The 17,313-nt window shown below is 36.7% G+C and overlaps 1 protein-coding gene across 3 annotated transcripts in view; it reads right to left on the reverse strand.

Annotated features, from left to right (window-relative positions):
* The window catches only part of CENPW (centromere protein W), a 93,065-nt gene extending 77,375 nt beyond the window's left edge, over nucleotides 1–15,690 (reverse strand). The window contains exons 1-3 of one of the 3 annotated variants that reach the window (XM_061207497.1): nucleotides 15,418–15,690; nucleotides 4,733–4,846; nucleotides 2,796–2,872 (exon numbers count right to left, since the gene is read on the reverse strand). In XM_061207497.1, coding sequence (XP_061063480.1) covers nucleotides 2,846–2,872; nucleotides 4,733–4,846; nucleotides 15,418–15,543 — 267 coding nt within the window. In that variant the 5' untranslated portion in view covers nucleotides 15,544–15,690 and the 3' untranslated portion in view covers nucleotides 2,796–2,845. Of the gene's footprint in view, nucleotides 1–2,795; nucleotides 2,873–4,728; nucleotides 4,847–15,417 lie in introns of those variants that run through there. The other 2 variants (XM_061207498.1, XM_061207499.1) reach the window with 2 other exon arrangements.
* Between the last annotated feature and the right edge of the window lie 1,623 nt (nucleotides 15,691–17,313).

Consider the following 17,313-nt stretch of genomic DNA (forward strand, 5'->3'; position numbering starts at 1 on the left):
AGGATGCTCAACATCACTAATCATTAGAGAAATGCAAATCAAAACCACAATGACCTCACAACGATCAGAATGGTCATCATCAAAAAAATCTACAAACAATAAATGCTGGAGAGGGTGTGGAGAAAAAGGAACCCTCTTGCACTGTTGGTGGGAATGTAAATTGATACAGCCACTATGGAGAACAGTATGGAGGTTCCTTAAAAAACTAAAAATAGAACTACCATATGACCCAGCAATCCCACTACTGGGCATATACCTGAGAAAACCATAATTCAAAAAGAGTCACGTACCACAATGTTCACTGCAGCACTATTTACAATAGCCAGGACACGGAAGCAACCTAAGTGTCCACTGACAGATGAATGGATAAAGAAGACGTGGCACATATATACAATGGAATATTACTCAGCCATAAAAAGAAACGAAATTGAGTTATCTGTAGTGAGGTGGATGGATCTAGAGTCTGTCATACAGAGTGAAGTAAGTCAGAAAAAGAAAAACAAATACCGTATGCTAACACATATATATGGAATCTAAAAAAAAAAAAAAAAAGGTTCTGAAGAACCTAGGGGCAGGACAGGAATAAAGATGCAGACGTAGAGAATGGACTTGATGACACGAGGACGGGGAATGGTAAGCTGAGACCAAGTGAGAGAGTGGCATTGACATATATACACTACCAAATGTAAAACAGATAGCTAATGGGAAGCAGCCACATAGCACAGGGACATCAGCTCGGTGCTTTGTGACCACCTAGAGGGGTGGGATAGGGAGGGTGGGAGGGAGACACAAGAGGGAGGGGATATGGGGATATATGTATACATATAGCTGATTCACTTTGTTACACAGCAGCAACTAACACAACATTGTAAGCAATTATACTCCAATAAAGATGTTTAAAAAAAAACTGCAATAACAACAAAAAAGGGTAAATTTAAAAAATAATACAGGAGAAAATCTGTAAGATGTAGGGCTTGGTGAAGAGTTCTTAAACATGACACCAACAGCATGAAAATAAATAAATAAAAAATAAATTGGACCTCATCAAAAGTGAAAATCATTGACCTTCGAAAGATACTGTTAAAGGATAAAAGGCAAGCTACAGAATAGAAGAAAACATTTGCAAACCACATGTCTGACCAAAGACCTATACCTAGAGAACTCTCAAAATTCAACATTAGAAAAACAAATAGAAAATGGGCAAAAGAAATGAAGAAACATTTTACTAAAGAGAAAAAATGGATGACAAACATATGAAAATATGTGCAACATCATTAGCCATTAGGGAAATGTAAATTAAGAACCATGATGAGACATTCGTAGCAGAATAGCTAAATTAAAAAATAATACCAAATGTTCATGAGAAGGAGAAAAAAATAACTCTCTCATAAACTGCTAATGGGAATACAAAATGGTACAGCCACTCTGGAAAATACTTTGGCCATTTCTTTTTGAAAAACTAAACACATACTTACCATTAAACCCAGCAATCACATTCCTGGGCATTTTCCCCAGAGAAATGAAAACTGTATAAAAACTGGTACACAACTGTTCACAACAGCTTTATTTGTGATAGCCAAAAACTAGAAATAATCAAAATATCCCTCAATGAGTAAATAGCTGTACAAACTGTGGTACATAAATACCATGGAATATGACGACTCAGTAATAAAAAGGAACAAATTGCTACATGCAACAACTTGGAGGATCAAGAGAGTTATGCTAAGTGAAAAAAGCAAATTCCCAAAAGTCATAACCTGTATGATTGCATCACAATGGCAAAATTATAGACATGGAGAACAGTTTAGTGGTTGCCACGGCTTAGGGATGGTGGGAATAGGAAGGGGAGTGTTGTGTGTGCAGTGGACGTGGGGAGCTGGGTGTAATTTATGAAAGAACAGCAAGATGGAGAAGTCTGTGATGATGAAATAATTCTGTATCTTGACTGTAGTGGTGGTTACACAGATCTCCAAATGTACTAAAATGGGACAGAATTATACACACACTGTACCAAGTCAAATTCCTGGTTTTGATATTATACTGTAATTATTTAAGATGTAGGCACTGGGAGAAAACTGGATATAGAGTACATGTGGACCTCTCTGTACTATTTTTGCAACTTCAAGTTGCAATCTATAATTATTTCAAAATAAAAAGTTAAAAACACAACTATTAGATGATATGCGATAAACTTCTAAAAAATTTCTTGGGGGGGAAACAAATGCCCATCTATTAAATCTGTGTGAGTTGAAGAAAATAAGTCAATTTGCTCTGTAATTTTTTTTTTTTGGTTTTGGAGGGAAATAGGTTTTTGAAAACACCCTGCTGGTGTTTACAGTTGAGAAATTATATTATTACAGTATTGGTCTAAATAAAAGTAGACTGCATTGCTTATGCAAAGGCATTAAACAGTTAAAATATTTAAGATACACCTAGATTTGACTGCACATTGTGTTCCTTCAGAGATTAAATTGATTCCATTGTTAACTGTGGCTAAATCTAAATACTTCTAAACTTAATTCTAAGAAATACATCTCTTCAAGCTACTTCACACACTAAGATTTCATTTTTGATACGTAAAACATCTGCAATACCAACAAAAAGGGAAGTAGCGTGAACTAAAGGCCACTTAAAATGAAACAATTCCTCAAAAACAAAGCTTATATAGCTCTATGTGTATACTTGAGATATTTCAATACCAGCAAAAAACATACAAACACACACATCCTTCAGCTAGCCAATATTTTAATACACAATATTAACTGCTATATAAAAAGTGCTTTCACGATCTGTTACCACCTAAAATAATACATCATATAATTTTCAAAAATGTGTTCTTTGACTTCTAACCTCTGCTCTTCTTTAGAATTACCTGTGAGGGGGAGAAAATGAAGATTCATATTATACCTATGCCAAATAAAACACAATTCCTCAACAAAAAGTTTAAAAGTCCTATGTGTATAGTATGCAAGTCTCTGAATTTATAAAACCCAATTTGGAATGTGATTAGGGAATCTTTTGCCTTATAAACGGTTTTAGACTTCTCTAAAATAGTATAATTCTCTCAAAGAATGTGAAACATGCCTAGATTCTCAAAATCTGGTTTTATAATAGTCACTTCTAGATGTTAATTTCTTCAATTGTGCCAAAAGTGTCCAGATTAATGGCTCCCAACTTGAGGTTTATAGACAATTTAGTAATTCGGGGAGTTAAGGAATGTTCCAAAACCTGAAAATCCTATTATGAATCAGGCATTTAACAACTATAAAGCAATACAAATCCACTGCAACACCTAATTTCTTTTATTTAGGCTGGAATTATATCAGAGACCAAGACTAGTCATCTCAAGCTGAAAAGCTTGTTAGGTAGATAATTTTTAAGACATGAAGCCCATAAGAGAAATTAAACAAAATGAGGTCTTAAGTTGTAAAAGACAAGGAACATTAGAGACCAGAATATATCCAAAAATATTTTAAAGAACTTACCTACTTTCAGGTAAGTACACTTATAATTCATTAATAAAAACAAACCAACCCTAAATTTAAGACACACACATACACTCTTCAAGTTCTTAAGCCTTGCTTTACCTGCAGAAAGCACTTATATCAACTTTAATAGTACAGAAACTTGTTGAAATGTTTATAGTTGTAAGAGAATTTAAAGCCCCTTAAAAAATGCCAAGGCATGCCCATTTCTAGGCTTCCACAGAGGTCACCAAATAGGTTTATACCCTAGGCCAGTACTTCTCTGTTCTACCAGAAGTTAGTATAGGGACTGCAAAAGAATACTATGTACTCAAATGAATTTACAAAATTCTAAGTATATTAGACACCCAAATTTACAAAATGCTAAATTAAACAGAGTTCAACAAATTACTGGTATATTTCTCATAACCTTTCATAACTTTACATAACTATAGTTATATAAAGACATTACCGTTGTGGGAAGTTGGATAAGGTACAGTGGAACTCTCTATACTATTTTTGCACCTTCTGTGAGTCTATAATTATTTCAAAAATATTAAATGTTAAACAAAAAAGCCTATAAAGAGGTAAACTGTCAAAAATAAGTCTCTCTCTCACATCATCCTCCAGTCAACCATGTGCCAATTTCTTGCATATTCTTACAGAAACAAGCTCTCTATGCGTAACATTGTGACTATTCAAGGAGGTATAGTATGTTAGGTTATATAAACTTATCTGACCCCAGAAGCCTTTCCTATTGGGGCATCTATTAACATCAAGTGAAAATAATCTTGGGAACATATATGGAAAAAACTCTACCCTAGGCATCATACTATTGCGTTATACAGAAATATCAGTAAGAAGCAATCTTCTCTGGTTATATAAGCAATATGATTAAGAAGTCACTCAAATCTCAAAACAAATGTAGAAAAATCATTAGCTAAACTTAAAATGATCAAGAAGAAAGTTTTGATAAATTTCAAGGTAATAAACCTTCTCAGCTATATATAGGCTACTACATATCTCACAGATTAGCAGTCAAACATTCATTTTCCCCTAAATGGCAATAAAGCAATGGCCATGAATCTTTCCATCAGAAATCCATAATGTACATAATAAAAAAAAATCTAACCTGTAATTAAAACCCGTGAAAAGCCAAGCATCAACTCAGTCAACAAAACTGAATAAGGAATCTAAACCAGGCAGAGGTGACGAACTAGGTGGTGTTTTAAGGCAACTGTGCTCAAGAAAAGAAATTCAGATCTTACCTTTGCTGCAGCCAGTACATGCTCCTTTTTAATGACTCCACACTTATTCTCACAAGCATTTGTCCGAGCCTCTTCTGCTAATCGATGAACAAGGAGTAAACAGTTCAGATGCACCTTTAAAAGAGAAAATGCAAAAGGATTTTTAAGCTCAAATACTGATGTTTGGAAATAATGACTTTTAAAAAGAATATCCCCGGGCTTCCCTGGTGGCGCAGTGGTTAAGAATCCACCTGCCAATGCAGGGGACACGGGTTCAAGCCCTGGTCTGGGAAGATCCCACACGCCATGGAGCAACGAAGCCCGTGAGCCACAACTACTGAGCCTGCACTCTACAGCCCACAAGCCACAACTACTGAGCCCAAGCGCTGCATCTACTGAAGCCCGCGCGCTCTACAGCCCATGCTCCACAACAAGAGAAGCCACCACAATGAGAAGCCCACGTACCGCAACGAAGAGTAGCCCCTGCTCGCAGCAACTAGAGAAAGCCGCGCGCAGCTATGAAGACCCAACACAGCCAAAATAATAAATAAGTAAAAATAAATAAATTTATAAAAAATTAAAAAAAATAAAAAAATAAAAATAAAAAGAATATCCCCAATTTTAATGCTGTACTATTTACTACTGTGATTACATCAATTAACCTTTATTTAAAGTAACAGAATTCAGTTTAATATATGTCCATCTTAAGATTCCATAAAAAAGAGACTTAGTTATTACAATACATGAAACAAGTCTATGTAAAAGTGACCAAAGGCTACAGACAATAACATTACTCTAAAGGATCATTATATCAAAACTTAGGTAGGTCTCTATTAAGAAAAAATATTCCTGTTTCCCATTCCAACTAAATTTAAGTTTCCAATGTAATTTAAAATTTCCCCCAAATTAAAAAAACATATCAAATATTGTACTTAAGGCTAGTCATCTCTCATTCTACAATCCAAGGTATAAAGATTTTGTAACCAGATATTTAATTTGAAATATCTAATCAAAAACATGTTAATAATTGAAATTTTAAAAGTTTATCGCATTTATATACAAAGGTCAAGTTACTTGTCTTCCAACATCAAAATAATCATATCTACTATTAATAATCTTAAAATTTCATAAAAAGTAGCCTTAAACTACATAAAATAAGCAGACAATACAAAATTCCAAAGTCCACAAAGAACTGTAGTTATATAAGATATTAGCATTGTGGGAAGCTGCATAAAAGGTAAGGGGAATTCTCTACTATTTTTGCCACTTCTTGTGAACCAATAGGTATTTCAAAATACAAAGCAAAAAGTCTGCAAAAGGATAGACTGACAAAAGTAAGTCTCTCTTCCACATCATCCCCCAGTCAACTATGGTTGCCAGCTTCTTGCATATTCTTATAGAAACAACTTCTACATATTAGCAAAACATATACATGTACCATAATATATGTGTACATATATCATTATTTAACCTCACTATTTCAATATATACATTTTGCTAAATATTTTACTCAAAATTCACTACCCTAACCAAAAAGGGCTACTCATTCTATATGCATAAATATATAGCTTGAAAACAGCTGAAGTAGAACTCAAACCCAAGCAAGAGAGAATGTAAAGTGAGTTGCAGTCGTATCTCATTTCTCCCTCTAGTATCACATCTAGTGCTCTTTTATTTCAATTACTGGTAACATCTCTATCCATTGCTTCTGCCATGTGCCTGAAGTCACTACCAACCTAGGTCCAATTAGTCTCTTTAACATACAATTTATTTGACCATTTATATAATAGTACACACTCTTTGCAGTGAGAACAATTAATTAATACATAACACTTGGCAGAAGCAAGAAACTAAAATCCTGCAGACTGTGGAGTGAAAACCACAGTCACAGAAACAGAGACAAAATGAAAAGGCAGAGGACTATGTACCAGATGAAGGAACAAGATAAAACCCCAGAAAAACAATTAAATGAAGTGGAGATAGGCAACCTTCCAAAAAAAGAATTCAGAATAATGATAGTGAAGATGAGCCAGGACCTCGGAAAAAGAATGGAGGAAAAGATTGAGAAGATGCAAGAAATGTTTAACAAAGGTTTAGAAGAATTAAAGAACAAACACCTAGAAGAATTAAAGAACAAACAAACAGAGATGAACAATACAATAACTAGAAGGAATAAATACCAGAATAATTGAGGCAGAAGAACAGATAAGTGACCTGGAAAAAGAATGGTGGAATTCACTGCCATGGAACAGAATAAAGAAAAAAGAATGAAAAGAAATGAAGACACCCTAAGAGATCTCTGGGAAAACATTAAACGTAACAACATTCACATTACACGGGTTCCAGAAGGAGAAGAGAGTGAGGAAGGACCCAAGAAAATATTTGAAGAGATTATAGTGGAAAACTTCCCTAACATGGGAAAGGAAATAGCCACCCAAATCCAGGAAGCACAGAGACTCCCAGGCAGGATAAACCCAAGGAGAAACACCCTGAGACACATAGTAATCAAACTGACACAAATTAAAGACAAAGAGAAATTATTAAAGGCAACAAGGGAAAAACAACAAATAACATGCAAGGGAACCCCCATAAGGTTAACAGTTGATTTCTCAGCAGAAACTCTACAAGCCAGAAGAGAGTGGCACGATATATTTAAAGTGATGAAAGGGAAAAAGAAAAAGCTACAACCAAGATTACTCTACCCAGCAAGGATCTCATTCAGATTCGATGGAGAAGTCAAAAGCTTTATAGAAAAGCAAAAGCTAAGAGAATTCAGCACCACCAAACCAGCTCTACAACAAATGCTAAAGGAACTTCTCTAAGTGGAAAACACAAGAGAAGAAAAGGACCTACAAAAACAAACCCAACACAATTAAGAAAATGGTAATAGGAACATACATATCAATAATTACCTTAAATGTAAATGGATTAAATGCTCCAACCAAAAGACACAGGCTCACTGAATGGATACAAAAACAAGACCCATATATATGCTGTCTACAAGAGACCCACTTCAGACCTAGAGACACAAACAGACTGAAAGTGAGCGGATGGAAAAAGGTATTACATGCAAATGGAAATCAAAAGAAAGCTGGAATAGCAATACTCATATCAGATAAAACAGACTTTAAAATAAAGAATGTTGCAAGAGACAAGGAAGAACACTACATAATGATCAAGAGATCAATCCAAGAAGAAGATATAACAATTATAAATATATATGCACCCAACACAGGAGCACCTCAATACATAAAGCAACTGCTAACAGCTATAAAAGAGGAAATTGACAGTAACACAATAATAGTGGGGGATTTTAACACCTCACCTACACCAATGGGCACATCATCCAGACAGAAAATTAATAAGGAAACACAAGTTTTAAATGACACAATAGACCAACCAGATTAAATTGATATTTATAAGAATATTTATATTTATAATAAATAAATGGATATTTATTCCATCCCAAAACAGCACATTCCACTTTCTTCTCAAGTGCACACGGAACATTCTCCAGGATAGATCACATCTTGGGTCACAAATCAAGCCTCAGTAAATTTAAGAAAATTGAAATCATATCAAGCATCCTTTCTGACCACAACGCTTTGAGATTAGAAATCAATTACAGGGAAAAAAACATAAAATACACAAACACATGGAGGCTAAATAATATGTTACTAAATAACCAACAGGTCACTGAATAAATCAAAGAGGAAATCAAAAAATACTTAGAGACAAATGACAAAACATGACGATCCAAAACCTATGGGATGCAGCAAAAGCAGTTCAAAGAGGGAAGTTTATAGCAATACAATCCTACCTCAAGAAAAAAGAAAATTCTCAAATAAACAATCTAACCTTAAACCTAAAGGAACTAGAGAAAGAAGAACAAACAAAACCCAAAGTTAGCAGAAGGAAAGAAATCATAAAGATCAGAGCAGAAATAAATGAAGTAGAAACAAAGAAAACAATAGCAAAGATCAATAAAACTAAAAGCTGGTTCTTTGAGAAGATAAACAAAATTGATAAACCTTTAGCCAGACTCATCAAGAAAAAGAGGGAGAGGACTCAAATCAGTAAAATTAGAAATGAACAAGGAGAAGTTACAACGGACACCATGGAAATACAAAGCATCCTAAGAGACTACTGCAAGCAACTCTATGCCAATAAAATGGACAACCTGGAAGAAATGGACAAATTCTTAGAAAGGTACAACCTTCCAAGATTGAACCAGGAAGAAACAGAAAATATAAACAGACCCATCACAAGTAATGAAATCGAAACTGTGATTAAATATCTTCCAACAAACACAAGTCCAGGACCAGATGGCTTCACAGGTGAATTCTATCAAACATTTAGAGAAGAGCTAACACCCATCCTTCTCAAACTCTTCCAAAAAATTGCAGAGGAAGTAACACTCCCAGACTCATTCTACAAGGCCACCATCACCCTGATACCAAAACCAGACAAAGATACTACAAAAAAGGAAAATTATGGACCAATATCACTGATGAATATAGATGCAAAAATCCTCAACAAAATACTAGCAAACAGAATCCGACAACACATTAAAAGGATCATACACCATGATCAAGTGGGATTTATCCCAGGGATGCAAGGATTCTGCAATAAAAAATCAATGTGATACACCGTATTAACAAATTGAAGAATAAAAACCATATGATCATCTCAAAAGATGCAGAAAAAGCTTCTGACAAAATTCAACTTCCATTTATAATAAAAGCACTCCAGAAAGTGGGCATAGAGGGAACCTACCTCAACATCATAAAGGCCATATACGACAAACCCACAGCAAACATCATTCTCAACAGTGAAAAACTGAAACCATTTCCTCTAAGATCAGTAACAAGACAAGGTTGTCCACTCTCACCACTATTATTCAATATAGTTTTGGAAGTTTTAACCACAGAAATCAGAGAAGAAGAGGAAATAAAAGGAACCCAAATCGGAAAAGAAGAAGTAAAGCTGTCACTGTTTGCAGATGACATGATACTATACATAGAGAATCCTAAAGATGCTACCAGAAAACTACTAGAGCTAAGCAATGCATTTGGTAAAGTTGCAGGATACAAAATTAATGAACAGAAATCTCTTGCATTCCTATACACTAACAACGAAAGATCAGAAAGAGAAATTAAGGAAACAATCCCCTTCACCATTGCAACAAAAAGAATAAAATACCTAGGAATAAAGCTACCTAAGGAGGTAAAAAACCTGTTCTCAGAAAACTATAAGACACTGATGAAAGAAATCAAAGATGACACAAACAGATGGGGATATATACCATGTTCTTAGATTGGAAGAATCAATATTGTGAAAATGACTATTTTCTATGACTATGACTACCCAAAGCAATCTACAGATTCAATGCAATCCTTATCAAATTACCAATGGCATTTTTTTTTTTTTAACAGAACTAGAACAAAGAATCTTAAAATTTATATGGAGACACAAAAGAGCCCGGATAGCCACAGCAATCTTGAGGGAAAAAAACAGAGGTGGAGGAATTAGACTCCCTGACTTCACACTATACTACAAAGCTACAGTAATCAAGACAATACGGTACTGACACAAAAAGAGAAATACAGATCAAGGGAACAGGATAGAAAGCCCAGAGATCAACCCACGCACCTATGGTCAACTAATCTATGACAAAGGAGGCAAGGAGATACAATGGAGAAAAGACAGCCTCTGCAATAAGTGGTGCTGGGAAAACTGGACAGCTACATGTAAAAGAATGAAATTAGAACACTCCCTAACACCATACACAAAAGTAAACTCAAAATGGATTAAAGACCTAAATGTAAGACCAGACCAGACACTATAAAACTCTTCGAGGAAACCACAGGAAGAACACTCTTTGACATAAATCAAAGCTAGATCTTTTTTGACCCACCTCCTAGAGTAATGGAAATCAAAACAAAAATAAACAAATGGGACCTAACGAAACTTAAAAGCTTTTGCACAGCAAAGGAAACTATAAACAAGATGAAAAGACAACCCTCAGAATGGGAGAAAATATTTGCAAACCAATCAATGGACAAAGGATTAATCTCCAAAATATATAAACAGCTCATGCAGATCAATATTAAAAACACAAGCAACCCAATCAAAAAATGGGCAGTAGACCTAAATAGACATCTCTCCAAAGAAGAGAAACAGATGGCCAAGAGGCACATGAAAAGATGCTCAACATCACTAATTATTAGAGAAATGCAAATCAAAACCACAATGAGGTATCACCTCACACCAGTTAGAATGGGCATCATCAGAAAATCTACAAACAACAAATGTTGGAGAGGGTGTAAAGAAAAGGGAACCCTCTTGCATTGTTGGTGGGAATGGAAATTGATACAGCCACTATGGAGAACAGTATGGAGGTTCCTTAAAAAACTAAAAATAGAATTATGATATGACCCAGCAATCTCACTACTGGGCATATACCCAGAGAAAACCATAATTCAAAAAGACACATGTGCCCCAATGTTCATTGCAGCACTGTTTAAAATAGCCAGGTCATGGAAGCAACCTAAATGCCCACCAACAGACGAATGGATAAATAAGATGTGGTACATATATACAATGGAATATTACCCAGCCATCAAAGGGAACAAAACTGGGTCATCTGCAGAGACGTGGATGGACCTAGAGACTGTCATACAGAGTGAGGTAAGTCAGAAAGAGAAGAACAAATACCGTATATTAATGCATATATTTGGAATCTAGAAAAATAGTACAGATGAACCAGTTTGCAAGGCAGAAATAGAGACACAGATGTAGAGAACAAATGTATGGACACCAAGGGGGGAAAGCGGGGGCGGGGATGAATTGGGAGATTGGGATTGACATATATACACTAATATGTATAAAACTGATAGCTAATAAGAACTTGCTGTATAAAATAATAAAATTAAAGAAAAACACACAATACTTAACTCTCCCCAACAGTTCACTAAACGTTAAATAACTAGGTAATGTGGTGCTTTAAATTATTATGTGGAAATCTTTAGTGGATTGTTATAGATGTTTAAGAATGTTTTAGTGATATTTGGGGAAAGCAGAGGAGTTTAGGAATTTAAATTTAACATGATAAAGAACCTATGGAAGGAGATATTCTTTTGGTACTTTTTTGATGCACTGTCTTGTTTAATTCTCACAAGAACTCTGAGCTAAATCACCCAATCCTGATTCTTTACGTTATACCATGTCATTTAAAATTTCTTTAAACTTCCAATGATATACCATTTCCTTCTGCAACAAAAGTACTCCATAACATGGCTCAATTTCCTCCGTTAATCTGTATTTTCTACTTCCAAAGCTAAATATCTTCCAGATGCCTCATGAAAAATTCCAAATTCCTTAATACTAAACCCCACTTGACTAGGCTTTTCTAATTTCATCTCTCACCTTTCCCAACTTTCAGTTCTATACTAGGTCTTTTGAACTTCTTTCAGTATTCAAATACAAGTTTGCCTACAGCCATGCTACTGGTTTATAGACTTCTCTAAAAAGCCCAATTCCTCCCAATATGTAAGGTTATATAGATCCATGGCACCCTGAACTTCTTATCACTGTACGTGCTACATACATTAGGCAGCAATTTCTCACCTGTCTTCTTCAATGTACTATAAGGGCAAAACCATGTCTATCTTCCCAGACATTATATCCCCAGTGACCTTTAGCCAATGGCCCAATATGCAGTAGGTAGTCAATTATTATTGCATGAGAAAAAGATCCATCCATATCTCCCCAAATTAGGCAGAAAAATTTTTTAGCCAATCCCAAATAAACCACACTCTGTTTTGAGGCTTGAGTCCTTTACTCTTCATGGGCATGAACCATAGATACTCAATTAATATTACTTTTTTTTAATGTCAGAATTTTTTTTTTTAAACAACCTATTTCTCTGTAATAAAACAGTTAATTGAGTGGTGTCACTCAAGTGCACTAAGGTTTAAATTTAAATGGTCAGAACAAAAGCAAATTTTATGGTTTCAGCTAGACATTCAATCCTGAAAGCCATTCCATCAAGAACTTACACTTTGGAAAAATAAAAAATCAGCTTGCTTGAAAGGTAAACCAAAAGATAATTTACAAAGAGGTATCCCTTTGACAGTCTCAGGTGACCAAAAGACTGGGCCAGCCTGACTTCCTCCCCACTTCCTCACAGCACTTCTGAGTTTTACATAAACTGTAAGTACCCAGATATTTGCACAATATTCCTTAGTGATAAATCTAAAAACTGAGTCACAAGAAAGCCGAACAATTTGAGATTAACATACACTCACCAGTATTGGCCCTGGTGATATACAATCAAATAAGTCATAAAATAAAACAACAATAAAAAGCCAGTGCAGAAGAATATGAAGTAACACAAGGAAGTTATAAGTAAAATGTTAGAAATATCAATCCACATATAGTCATCATCACTCCCAACTTTAATTGTACACTCAGAATGTTCAAGGTATTATGCTAAACACCAGGAATACAGTAAGCTCCCAATTCAAAGTTCCCAGTCCGATGGGAGAATGAAACCTAATTAAAGACAAATGTGTGACAGTAGATGATATTGGAAGGTAAGATTGATCCTTTCTAAGACCATGAAGGAAGGCTTCACCGAATAACAGGCATTTGAACTGAATTTTGAAATAACTGAAGTTTGAGAAGCAGAGTGGAGTGAGGACATCTTCAAACAGAAGAAATATCTTATGCAAAGACATCATAAAAGTAGATTAGTTCTGTGTTAAAGATAATGGAAGACACAAAAGGAGATATGTATGGTTCCTTCCCCTCAAGAAGCTGCATACTGCACTGGGAGACAACACTGACATATAAAACTTAGAGAACAGTGTCAGGGTCCCAGTAGCTAAACTGTATGATGTACACTCTTACGGCTATCAAAGTTCAGAAAAAAAAACAGACTACCTTAATTGTAGAGAAGTTTATGGATGATGTGGGACACCTGCTGGGTAAGATAATTAAGTACCAATGGCAAGCAGAAAACCATAAGTAAAGAAACCAGAGTGATGCATGGCATATACAAGACGGTGAAGGAGAAATAATCAAAGCCAAAGACAAGCATACAATCTAGTAATAGACGGTAGCAAAAAGAACTTCCATTCCCCTACCACTGCAAATGCTTAGAATTTCACCTCCCCTTCTTTCCTGTACCACCTGGATCCCACTCCACAATAGAGTCCTCCTGTCCAGGGGTCACTTGGGGCAGGCAAGTGTGGATGTGGGAGGAATCTGACTACTTGAGAAATTTCTGCCCAACAATCTACACCAACCGGTAGTCTCCCAGATTCTAGAGCAGGTACATTTCCTCCCCCCTCCATTTACTGAGAGAACCCCAGCACCAGTGAAAACTTCAGAATAAATTACCTAAAATTCTTTTGAAAATCAATTTCACTTTAATACAGCTCACTTGTGCCACCTTAATCACCACCTTGGGGGAAGGAGGGTAATAAAACAGTATATATTGTCTTTTCTTACAGGGTCTAAAAAAGGAACAAAAAAGGACAGGAGATATTAGAAGGGCTACTTTTCCAAGGAAAAAAAAAGTTGTTTTGGCTCAGAGAAAGGAAAAGTGAAGACAATTCTATAGTAATTTAGCAAAAATAGAAACCCTAAAATTAGGGGAGGCAGTAGAGAGCTGGCAGAGGCCGTAGAGAAAAGAGGTGGGGCGGGGGGGGGGGGGGGGTTACAATGTAGCTTAAGAAGAGATGGAATGATGTACTGTGAAACCACCCTCCATGCCATATATCCTTATTATCCACAATTCTTTATCCTTGATCTCGGGGAAATTAGGTGCCCACCTGTAGTGGCTCCTTACTCAAAGAGCTCTTGTAACAAACCACAGGAGGTGCCTCCTATGGTTTAAACCTAGGGAAACAGTGTTCATTCTGCTAGAGGGATATATATTCCAGGCATTCAACATAAAAACTCTTAATTTATTTCAAAACAGAAATATTACACAGTGGTTTGGTTGTGGTTATTTATCATGTGAGCATTATGCTGCAGTTACTATGAGTCAGATAAACTTTTAATGGTTGGGCTTGAAAACTAAACTAACAGGTGTTCTATTTGTCTAGGAAAACGAATTCACATTTGGGAGCATGCTACTTACAAATAAACTTTGGGGTCAGGGTTCTTTAGTAAATAAGCTAAAGTAGAGGAAACGGCAATATATTTGTTTAACAATGTAAAAAGAAGGGGAAGAAAGGAAGGCAAGGAGAAAGGCACTTTTGAAAGGCATGTCAGTAATGCCTTTTACAATATTTAAATGAAAATAACCCAGCCTGAATTCCAAAATCTATTTTTCTTTAAATGTATCTTTCGAACCTTTGCAAATTACACTAAGCACAGTACCAGACTGTGCTCCTGAATAGCGATATTGAAAAACTATAAGCAGGAACTTAACGTTAGTTTTCTCCTTAAATTGATGTGGCTAATAGCCTCCTGTAAAAAAAGGTCAGGATATCTACATTTCAGAGGACCCCAAAACAACTCAGCATCAGGAATACTAACTGATACGCCAGGCTGGGGCAAACCCGCCCAGTTTGCTGCGAACACCTCAAACGTAGGCCTGAAAGCTAGATTGGCTGGGGGCGGCGAAATAAAGGCTGGGGGTTATTTCCCCTGTCTCCGCCCCACTTCCAGTCCTAGAAGGGACAAAATCTCACCAGTAGGTCGCTATTTGTCTCCAGACGGAGGTGAGGCTTCCGTTGCTTGAAGACGCGCTTTAGAAAACCGCGGGGAGCCTTCCGCTTTATCAGCTTCCTCTGCGAGACTGTTGTCGAGAGCGCCATCCTCTCCCTCCGGCTCGGGCACCACTCGCCTGAGCTTCCTAGGTCCTCCCTGTGCCGTACTGCAGCTCACGCCCGCGGGGACACCGAGAACCCCGACTCCGACGCTTCTACAGGCCCTGAGACCAGGCCGGAACGTTTGAATCCGCCGCCAATTGAGCGCGCCTGGCGCCCGGTAGTGACGTCAGCACGCTCAAGCCCCGCCCCCCGCGGCGCCTGGCTGTTGATGGAACACACCCTCGGTAGGCGCCCCGTGACGTCATAGACGGGAGAGCATTGCGGCTTTAGCCTTTAGCACTAGCTCTTTGAAAAAATTTCTCCAGTGTTCGATAGAGACGTTGGGAAATTGTGGAAAATGTTGGTATGCCAAAGCAGCCACACTTACTGTCCCAGCTTTCATTCTCTACTGAGCCTAATACCAATGAAAGAAAAAGTAGATGAATAGAAAGAAGTCTATGATGTTTCATCAGGATTCTTGAAGAACCAATGGCTTCCTAGCAAGGCATGCTTTTCTGATACTAATAGCTAACGTTTTTCACTTTTACGTAATTTTATGTTATCTTATCTGAGGTCTTTTCATGAGTCAAGCTTTTCTTTACAAATGCTGCTCCCTTTAATTTTAAGGCCCCTACATTTAACCTTGCAATAACTTATGTTGTAGTTTAAATGCTACCTCATTGAATCCTTCTTTTCCAAGCAATTAACTCTTCCATCTTCTGTGCTACCCCTGTAAGTGGTTCTCAGACGTCATCGTGCATCACCTGAAGCACCACCCCTTGGTTTCTTGGTTCAGTAGGTCTCAATGGGACTTGAGAATTTGCATTTCTAACAAGTACTCAAGACATGTTGGAACACTGTTAGTCTGACCACTCTGATATCACTGTGATGTTATTTGTAATTACCTCTAATACTAATGCTGTAGGAGTTGTTGTGTTGTGCTTTCAATATCCACATAGATCCTTCTATCTGGCCTCCCACTTTCAAGATCTCCTCTCTGCCAATAATCTTATCTTTCATCCTATGAGCCATTTACATCTGTGGTCATACACTAGGCCTTGTCATTACTAATACCCTTCCATATTCTCAATTCAGTTGTCTTACTCTTCAACCTTATCTCTGGAACTCACTTCCTCCAGTATCCCCACTTCAACAATTCTTACATGCTACTGGATCACTGTCCTCTCTGTCTCTACCATGTCCCTAACCTTAATCTATTTTTTATTCTCCTTCCTGTGGTCTATTGTACATCACCATAATATCCTCTTGCATTTATCCTTAACTCTCTAGTCAGGCTCTTTTTTTCCCTCACACTCAATTGACAAAAACCCAACCCTGCTTATGTTAAAATCTCAATTCATTCTGTATTTGCACCTGTACATTGATGTTGTCTTAAGAAAAACATGCAAGTTTGTGTCTGGTCTCAATGTAAATACATGACCATTTTATTGAGCCTCTAAGTACTGCCTGCAGTCTTTTGCTATTTCTGAAGTCCATTCATTCACCCATTCTCTTCTTCAAGTCTCGCTACACTCCCTACCCCATCCTAACCCTCAGTTGATGACATTGTTTTAATAACAAAATGGAAGCACCCCATAGAGACTTTCCACATGCTCCCACCACCACATCTACCCATCAGTCTCCATCTGCTCCCACGGATGAACCATCTGTCTAAGGCCAACTAATCCACTTGTGCCCTAGATCCCAGTTCACTCCCTTTCTTAAGGACATCCTCTGGCAAGTCTCCCCTATTTTGCTTCATGAATTTTCCTTCTT

The sequence above is a fragment of the Eubalaena glacialis genome, chromosome 12 (assembly GCF_028564815.1).
Source record: "Eubalaena glacialis isolate mEubGla1 chromosome 12, mEubGla1.1.hap2.+ XY, whole genome shotgun sequence".
In the NCBI taxonomy this organism is placed as follows: Eukaryota; Metazoa; Chordata; class Mammalia; order Artiodactyla; family Balaenidae; genus Eubalaena; species Eubalaena glacialis.